General features: G+C 37.9%; 1 protein-coding gene across 2 annotated transcripts in view; it reads left to right on the top strand.

Annotated features, from left to right (window-relative positions):
* LOC115147400 (adenylate cyclase type 9) overlaps positions 1-10,239 on the top strand; it is a 73,516-nt gene that overhangs the window by 49,347 nt on the left and 13,930 nt on the right. For both annotated transcript variants that reach the window (XM_029689634.1, XM_029689633.1), the window contains 2 exons: positions 1,924-2,141; positions 2,355-2,635. In XM_029689634.1, coding sequence (XP_029545494.1) covers positions 1,924-2,141; positions 2,355-2,635 — 499 coding nt within the window. The remainder of the gene's footprint in view (positions 1-1,923; positions 2,142-2,354; positions 2,636-10,239) is intronic.

The raw sequence follows: 10,239 nt of genomic DNA, 5'->3' as shown, positions 1-10,239 counted from the left end.
ACTTCTAGTACTCCAGTGTTTGTGTATTTCCTTGTTTGCCCCACAGCATTGTTAAAGGAAAGATGACTAAGTTACAAAACTCCTCATGCCAGTTGTATTTCTGCCAGCTTGAACGGCAATAGCTCAGATACACGTGAAAACATTAAATGACCCCTGTAATCGATAAAACATCATTCAGAGCTGCACAAAAACTATATAACATTCAAAATAGGTGAATCTTTCCTTTAAATGGCAATTCCGCCACTTTTCAACCTCATATTCATTATCTCCAGCACAATACCAGTGTCTCTACATATGTGAAAACGGCACGTTTCAATGATCTGTGGTTAAAAAAATAAGAAGAAAGGTCCTCATGCTTCTCTGTGACATTTTATTTCTTTTGATGCCATCAGATATAACTTTTTCCCATATACACTGGTATTGTGCTGGCGATAATGAAAATGAGGTTGAAAAGTGGTGGAATTGCCCTTTAACTCCACCACTACAGTCTCTGGTGTTGTGCAAACACACTGTGATACACCACAGCTTATATTACTGTCTCTCTCTGTCTGTCTGCAGGTCTGAATCAGTGACTGGCTGACTTACTGACTGACTGTCTGTCGGCAGGTCTTATTGACTGACTGACTGTCTGTCAGCAGGTCTGAATCACTGACTGACTGACTAACTAACTGTCTGACTGTCAGACTGAACAGTGCAACTGCTGGGTTGATTGTGTGTAGGGAGCGTGTGTGTGTTATGGTGATTGTCTGTGTATTATTAAGTGTGTGTGTTATGGTGATTGTCTGTGTATTATTAAGTGTGTGTGTTATGGTGATTGTCTGTGTATTATTAAGTGTGTGTGTTATGGTGGTTGTCTGTGTATTATTAAGTGTGTGTGTAATGGTGGTTGTCTGTGTATTATTAAGTGTGTGTGTTATGGTGATTGTCTGTGTATTATTAAGTGTGTGTGTTATGGTGGTTGTCTGTGTATTATTAAGTGTGTGTGTTATGGTGGTTGTCTGTGTATTATTAAGTGTGTGTATTATGGTGGTTGTCTGTGTATTATTAAGTGTGTGTGTTATGGTGGTTGTCTGTGTATTATTAAGTGTGTGTGTTATAGTGGTTGTCTGTGTATTATTAAGTGTGTGTGTTATGGTGGTTGTCTGTGTATTATTAAGTGTGTGTGTTATGGTGATTGTCTGTGTATTATTAAGTGTGTGTGTTATGGTGGTTGTCTGTGTATTATTAAGTGTGTGTGTTATGGTGGTTGTCTGTGTATTATTAAGTGTGTGTGTTATGGTGATTGTCTGTGTATTATTAAGTGTGTGTGTTATGGTGGTTGTCTGTGTATTATTAAGTGTGTGTGTTATAGTGGTTGTCTGTGTATTATTAAGTGTGTGTGTTATGGTGGTTGTCTGTGTATTATTAAGTGTGTGTGTTATGGTGGTTGTCTGTGTATTATTAAGTGTGTGTGTTATGGTGATTGTCTGTGTATTATTAAGTGTGTGTGTTATGGTGGTTGTCTGTGTATTATTAAGTGTGTGTGTTATAGTGGTTGTCTGTGTATTATTAAGTGTGTGTGTTATGGTGGTTGTCTGTGTATTATTAAGTGTGTGTGTTATGGTGGTTGTCTGTGTATTATTAAGTGTGTGTGTTATGGTGGTTGTCTGTGTATTATTAAGTGTGTGTGTTATGGTGGTTGTCTGTGTATTATTAAGTGTGTGTGTTATGGTGGTTGTCTGTGTATTATTAAGTGTGTGTGTTATGGTGGTTGTCTGTGTATTATTAAGTGTGTGTGTTATGGTGGTTGTCTGTGTATTATTAAGTGTGTGTGTTATGGTGGTTGTCTGTGTATTATTAAGTGTGTGTGTTATGGTGGTTGTCTGTGTATTATTAAGTGTGTGTTCTTGTGTATTGACAGCTGTGTGTGTTTCCCCTCTGCAGGGATGAAGACCTACCTGATCTCAGGGAGGAAGTTAGAGCATGCTCAGTGTGGTTGTTCTCAGGACATCCTGACCCCGTGCCCTCGCCCCCACACCTCTGCCCTCATACCTGGGGGGGCTGCTGCCCTCTGTGTGTCCTGCACTGTGAATGGGGAGCAGACAGAGGAGGGGGCCGGACTCAATGGATGCCAGGATGAACATAAGACAAACAGCGCCAAGGTAGACCACACGCCTATGCAGGCACGCAAGGACGCATTCACACACACACACACGCACGCACGCACGCACGCACGCACGCACACACACACACACACACACACACTGACAACACACTCCTGTGCCAACGTAGCTTACCACACACCTGCTAATAACATACACCTGCACCACACACTTGTCTAAGACACATCCCTCTCGCTCCTTCTTCTTCTGTAGTTTACTCCAGGCTGCAGCCTCAGGGCTCTGAATGGCATTCTCAGTCCTCCACTGGAGGACTCGGTGATGGCCAGCCAGAGCTCTCTATGCGACATGCTCCAGGAGAAAGAAAAGAAGACCAGTACGGGCACAGGGACGGGTACCAGCCTGGGTATGGGGGGTCCAGGAGGGGCGGGACCGGGGGGCACAGGCATGGACCACTCCGCCCTCATCCCGCTACGCTCCAAGAACTTCAGGGAGAAGAGTGACGTCCATTTTGTTGATGTAATCAAGGAGGACAGGTGAGGACCGGAGGGAGTATGGTGGCTTTTGGCTTTACTTATGAACTGTTTTGAGTTCAGTACATCTAAATAACCTAGACCAGAGTTCAGTCATAAACCCTGACCCTGAACCAGTTTAGAGGAGCATATTAACGTTGGGAGATAGTAGGTGGCTTAAGTGGAATGATTGACAGTCTGAAGCTGACCCTGGACTAGTTGATAGGACTAGTTGTTATTTACTACTGCGCTGTTGTTAGATACTACTGCACTGTTGTTAGATACTACTGCACTGTTGTTAGATACTACTGCGCTGTTGTTAGATACTACTGCGCTGTTGTTAGATACTACTGCACTGTTGTTAGATACTACTGCACTGTTGTTAGATACTACTGCACTGTTGTTAGATACTACTGCACTGTTAGATACTACTGCACTGTTGTTAGATACTACTGCACTGTTGTTAGATACTACTGCACTGCTGTTAGATACTACTGCACTGTTGTTAGATACTACTGCACTGTTAGATACTACTGCGCTGTTGTTAGATACTACTGCACTGTTGTTAGATACTACTGCGCTGTTGTTAGACACTACTGCACTGCTGTTAGATACTACTGCACTGTTGTTAGATACTACTGCACTGTTGTTAGATACTACTGCACTGCTGTTAGATACTACTGCACTGTTGTTAGATAATACTGCACTGTTGTTAGATACTACTGCACTGTTGTTAGATACTACTGCACTGCTGTTAGATACTACTGCACTGCTGTTAGATACTACTGCACTGCTGTTAGATACTACTGCACTGCTGTTAGATACTACTGCACTGTTGTTAGATACTACTGCACTGTTGTTAGATACTACTGCACTGTTGTTAGATACTACTGCACTGTTGTTAGATTCTACTGCACTGTTGGAGCTAGGAACACAAGCATTTTGCTACACCCGCAATAACATCTTCTAAATATGTGCATGTGACCAATAACATTTGATTTGATTTAGGAGTAGAACTGGACATGTCTTGGCAGATCAGGGATTAGCCTTCCTTAGGTTTAAAGTGAAAGGCCTTTTTCTTCCAAACTCTAAATCCAATAATGCACTAATCAATATAAATGTAGTACTATCAAAAATAACATATGGTAGAACAAAAACACAGGAGAAATAAAAATAAGAAATAAGGAGGACATGAGAAAGTAAGAAGCTGTACAGGGTCAGTACCATATTATAATGTACAGGGATACTGGATCTATAGAGGTAGATATGTATAGGGGTAAACATACTATATACAGGGTCAGTACCATATTATAATGTACAGGGATACTGGATCTATAGAGGTAGATATGTATAGGGGTAAACATACTATATACAGGGTCAGTACCATATTATAATGTACAGGGATACTGGATCTATAGAGGTAGATATGTATAGGGGTAAACATACTATATACAGGGTCAGTACCATATTATAATGTACAGGGATACTGGATCTATAGAGGTAGATATGTATAGGGGTAAACATACTATATACAGGGTCAGTACCATATTATAATGTACAGGGATACTGGATCTATAGAGGTAGATATGTATAGGGTTAAACATACTATATACAGGGTCAGTACCATATTATAATGTACAGGGATACTGGATCTATAGAGGTAGATATGTATAGGGGTAAACATACTATATACAGGGTCAGTACCATATTATAATGTACAGGGATACTGGATCTATAGAGGTAGATATGTATAGGGGTAAACATACTATATACAGGGTCAGTACCATATTATAATGTACAGGGATACTGGATCTATAGAGGTAGATATGTATAGGGGTAAACATACTATATACAGGGTCAGTACCATATTATAATGTACAGGGATACTGGATCTATAGAGGTAGATATGTATAGGGGTAAACATACTATATACAGGGTCAGTACCATATAATAATGTACAGGGACACTGGATCTATAGAGGTAGATATGTATAGGGGTAAACATACTATATACAGGGTCAGTACCATATTATAATGTACAGGGATACTGGATCTATAGAGGTAGATATGTATAGGAGTAAACATACTATATACAGGGTCAGTACCATATTATAATCTACAGGGATACTGGATCTATAGAGGTAGATATGTATAGGGGTAAACATACTATATACAGGGTCAGTACCATATTATAATGTACAGGGACACTGGATCTATAGAGGTAGATATGTATAGGGGTAAACATACTATATACAGGGTCAGTTCCAGTACCATATAATAATGTACAGGGATACTGGATCTATAGAGGTAGATATGTATAGGGGTAAACATACTATATACAGGGTCAGTTCCAGTACCATATTATAATGTACAGGGACACTGGATCTATAGAGGTAGATATGTATAGGGGTAAACATACTATATACAGGGTCAGTACCATATTATAATGTACAGGGATACTGGATCTATAAAGGTAGATATGTATAGGGGTAAACATACTATATACAGGGTCAGTTCCAGTACCATATTATAATGTACAGGGATACTGGATCTATAGAGGTAGATATGTATAGGGGTAAACATACTATATACAGGGTCAGTTCCAGTACCATATAATAATGTACAGGGATACTGGATCTATAGAGGTAGATATGTATAGGGGTAAACATACTATATACAGGGTCAATTCCAGTACCATATAATAATGTACAGGGATGCTGGATCTATAGAGGTAGATATGTATAGGGGTAAACATACTATATACAGGGTCAGTTCCAGTACCATATTATAATGTACAGGGATACTGGATCTATAGAGGTAGATATGTATAGGGGTAAACATACTATATACAGGGTCAGTTCCAGTACCATATTATAATGTACAGGGATACTGGATCTATAGAGGTAGATATGTATAGGGGTAAACATACTATATACAGGGTCAGTTCCAGTACCATATAATAATGTACAGGGATACTGGATCTATAGAGGTAGATATGTATAGGGCTAAACATACTATATACAGGGTCAGTACCATATTATAATGTACAGGGATACTGGATCTATAGAGGTAGATATGTATAGGGGTAAACATACTATATACAGGGTCAGTTCCAGTACCATATTATAATGTACAGGGACACTGGATCTATAGAGGTAGATATGTATAGGGGTAAACATACTATATACAGGGTCAGTACCATATTATAATGTACAGGGATACTGGATCTATAAAGGTAGATATGTATAGGGGTAAACATACTATATACAGGGTCAGTTCCAGTACCATATTATAATGTACAGGGATACTGGATCTATAGAGGTAGATATGTATAGGGGTAAACATACTATATACAGGGTCAGTTCCAGTACCATATAATAATGTACAGGGATACTGGATCTATAGAGGTAGATATGTATAGGGGTAAACATACTATATACAGGGTCAATTCCAGTACCATATAATAATGTACAGGGATGCTGGATCTATAGAGGTAGATATGTATAGGGGTAAACATACTATATACAGGGTCAGTTCCAGTACCATATTATAATGTACAGGGATACTGGATCTATAGAGGTAGATATGTATAGGGGTAAACATACTATATACAGGGTCAGTTCCAGTACCATATTATAATGTACAGGGATACTGGATCTATAGAGGTAGATATGTATAGGGGTAAACATACTATATACAGGGTCAGTTCCAGTACCATATAATAATGTACAGGGATACTGGATCTATAGAGGTAGATATGTATAGGGCTAAACATACTATATACAGGGTCAGTACCATATTATAATGTACAGGGATACTGGATCTATAGAGGTAGATATGTATAGGGGTAAACATACTATATACAGGGTCAGTACCATATAATAATGTACAGGGATACTGGATCTATAGAGGTAGATATGTATAGGGGTAAACATACTATATACAGGGTCAGTTCCAGTACCATATAATAATGTACAGGGATACTGGATCTATAGAGGTAGATATGTATAGGGGTAAACATACTATATACAGGGTCAGTTCCAGTACCATATAATAATGTACAGGGATACTGGATCTATAGAGGTAGATATGTATAGGGGTAAACATACTATATACAGGGTCAGTTCCAGTACCATATAATAATGTACAGGGATACTGGATCTATAGAGGTAGATATGTATAGGGGTAAACATACTATATACAGGGTCAGTACCATATAATAATGTACAGGGATACTGGATCTATAGAGGTAGATATGTATAGGGGTAAACATACTATATACAGGGTCAGTTCCAGTACCATATAATAATGTACAGGGATACTGGATCTATAGAGGTAGATATGTATAGGGGTAAACATACTATATACAGGGTCAGTACCATATAATAATGTACAGGGATACTGGATCTATAGAGGTAGATATGTATAGGGGTAAACATACTATATACAGGGTCAGTACCATATTATAATGTACAGGGATACTGGATCTATAGAGGTAGATATGTATAGGGGTAAACATACTATATACAGGGTCAGTACCATATAATAATGTACAGGGATACTGGATCTATAGAGGTAGATATGTATAGGGGTAAACATAATATATACAGGGTCAGTACCATATTATAATGTACAGGGACACTGGATCTATAGAGGTAGATATGTATAGGGGTAAACATACTATATACAGGGTCAGTTCCAGTACCATATAATAATGTACAGGGATACTGGATCTATAGAGGTAGATATGTATAGGGCTAAACATACTATATACAGGGTCAGTACCATATTATAATGTACAGGGATACTGGATCTATAGAGGTAGATATGTATAGGGGTAAACATAATATATACAGGGTCAGTACCATATTATAATGTACAGGGACACTGGATCTATAGAGGTAGATATGTATAGGGGTAAACATACTATATACAGGGTCAGTTCCAGTACCATATAATAATGTACAGGGATACTGGATCTATAGAGGTAGATATGTATAGGGGTAAACATACTATATACAGGGTCAGTTCCAGTACCATATAATAATGTACAGGGATACTGGATCTATAGAGGTAGATATGTATAGGGCTAAACATACTATATACAGGGTCAGTACCATATTATAATGTACAGGGATACTGGATCTATAGAGGTAGATATGTATAGGGGTAAACATACTATATACAGGGTCAGTTCCAGTACCATATAATAATGTACAGGGATACTGGATCTATAGAGGTAGATATGTATAGGGGTAAACATACTATATACAGGGTCAGTTCCAGTACCATATAATAATGTACAGGGATACTGGATCTATAGAGGTAGATATGTATAGGGGTAAACATACTATATACAGGGTCAGTTCCAGTACCATATAATAATGTACAGGGATACTGGATCTATAGAGGTAGATATGTATAGGGGTAAACATACTATATACAGGGTCAGTACCATATAATAATGTACAGGGATACTGGATCTATAGAGGTAGATATGTATAGGGGTAAACATACTATATACAGGGTCAGTTCCAGTACCATATAATAATGTACAGGGATACTGGATCTATAGAGGTAGATATGTATAGGGGTAAACATACTATATACAGGGTCAGTTCCAGTACCATATAATAATGTACAGGGATACTGGATCTATAGAGGTAGATATGTATAGGGGTAAACATACTATATACAGGGTCAGTTCCAGTACCATATAATAATGTACAGGGATACTGGATCTATAGAGGTAGATATGTATAGGGGTAAACATACTATATACAGGGTCAGTACCATATTATAATGTACAGGGATACTGGATCTATAGAGGTAGATATGTATAGGGGTAAACATACTATATACAGGGTCAGTTCCAGTACCATATAATAATGTACAGGGATACTGGATCTATAGAGGTAGATATGTATAGGGGTAAACATACTATATACAGGGTCAGTACCATATAATAATGTACAGGGATACTGGATCTATAGAGGTAGATATGTATAGGGGTAAACATACTATATACAGGGTCAGTACCATATTATAATGTACAGGGATACTGGATCTATAGAGGTAGATATGTATAGGGGTAAACATACTATATACAGGGTCAGTACCATATAATAATGTACAGGGATACTGGATCTATAGAGGTAGATATGTATAGGGGTAAACATAATATATACAGGGTCAGTACCATATTATAATGTACAGGGACACTGGATCTATAGAGGTAGATATGTATAGGGGTAAACATACTATATACAGGGTCAGTTCCAGTACCATATAATAATGTACAGGGATACTGGATCTATAGAGGTAGATATGTATAGGGCTAAACATACTATATACAGGGTCAGTACCATATTATAATGTACAGGGATACTGGATCTATAGAGGTAGATATGTATAGGGGTAAACATAATATATACAGGGTCAGTACCATATTATAATGTACAGGGACACTGGATCTATAGAGGTAGATATGTATAGGGGTAAACATACTATATACAGGGTCAGTTCCAGTACCATATAATAATGTACAGGGATACTGGATCTATAGAGGTAGATATGTATAGGGGTAAACATACTATATACAGGGTCAGTTCCAGTACCATATAATAATGTACAGGGATACTGGATCTATAGAGGTAGATATGTATAGGGCTAAACATACTATATACAGGGTCAGTACCATATTATAATGTACAGGGATACTGGATCTATAGAGGTAGATATGTATAGGGGTAAACATACTATATACAGGGTCAGTTCCAGTACCATATAATAATGTACAGGGATACTGGATCTATAGAGGTAGATATGTATAGGGGTAAACATACTATATACAGGGTCAGTTCCAGTACCATATAATAATGTACAGGGATACTGGATCTATAGAGGTAGATATGTATAGGGGTAAACATACTATATACAGGGTCAGTTCCAGTACCATATTATAATGTACAGGGATACTGGATCTATAGAGGTAGATATGTATAGGGGTAAACATACTATATACAGGGTCAGTACCATATAATAATGTACAGGGATACTGGATCTATAGAGGTAGATATGTATAGGGGTAAACATACTATATACAGGGTCAGTTCCAGTACCATATAATAATGTACAGGGATACTGGATCTATAGAGGTAGATATGTATAGGGGTAAACATACTATATACAGGGTCAGTACCATATAATAATGTACAGGGATACTGGATCTATAGAGGTAGATATGTATAGGGGTAAACATACTATATACAGGGTCAGTACCATATTATAATGTACAGGGATACTGGATCTATAGAGGTAGATATGTATAGGGGTAAACATAATATATACAGGGTCAGTACCATATTATAATGTACAGGGACACTGGATCTATAGAGGTAGATATGTATAGGGGTAAACATACTATATACAGGGTCAGTTCCAGTACCATATAATAATGTACAGGGATACTGGATCTATAGAGGTAGATATGTATAGGGGTAAACATACTATATACAGGGTCAGTTCCAGTACCATATAATAATGTACAGGGATACTGGATCTATAGAGGTAGATATGTATAGGGCTAAACATACTATATACAGGGTCAGTACCATATTATAATGTACA

Source organism: Salmo trutta, chromosome 14, assembly GCF_901001165.1.
Source record: "Salmo trutta chromosome 14, fSalTru1.1, whole genome shotgun sequence".
NCBI classification, from domain to species: Eukaryota; Metazoa; Chordata; class Actinopteri; order Salmoniformes; family Salmonidae; genus Salmo; species Salmo trutta.
This window is presented reverse-complemented; position numbering and strand designations above follow the sequence as displayed.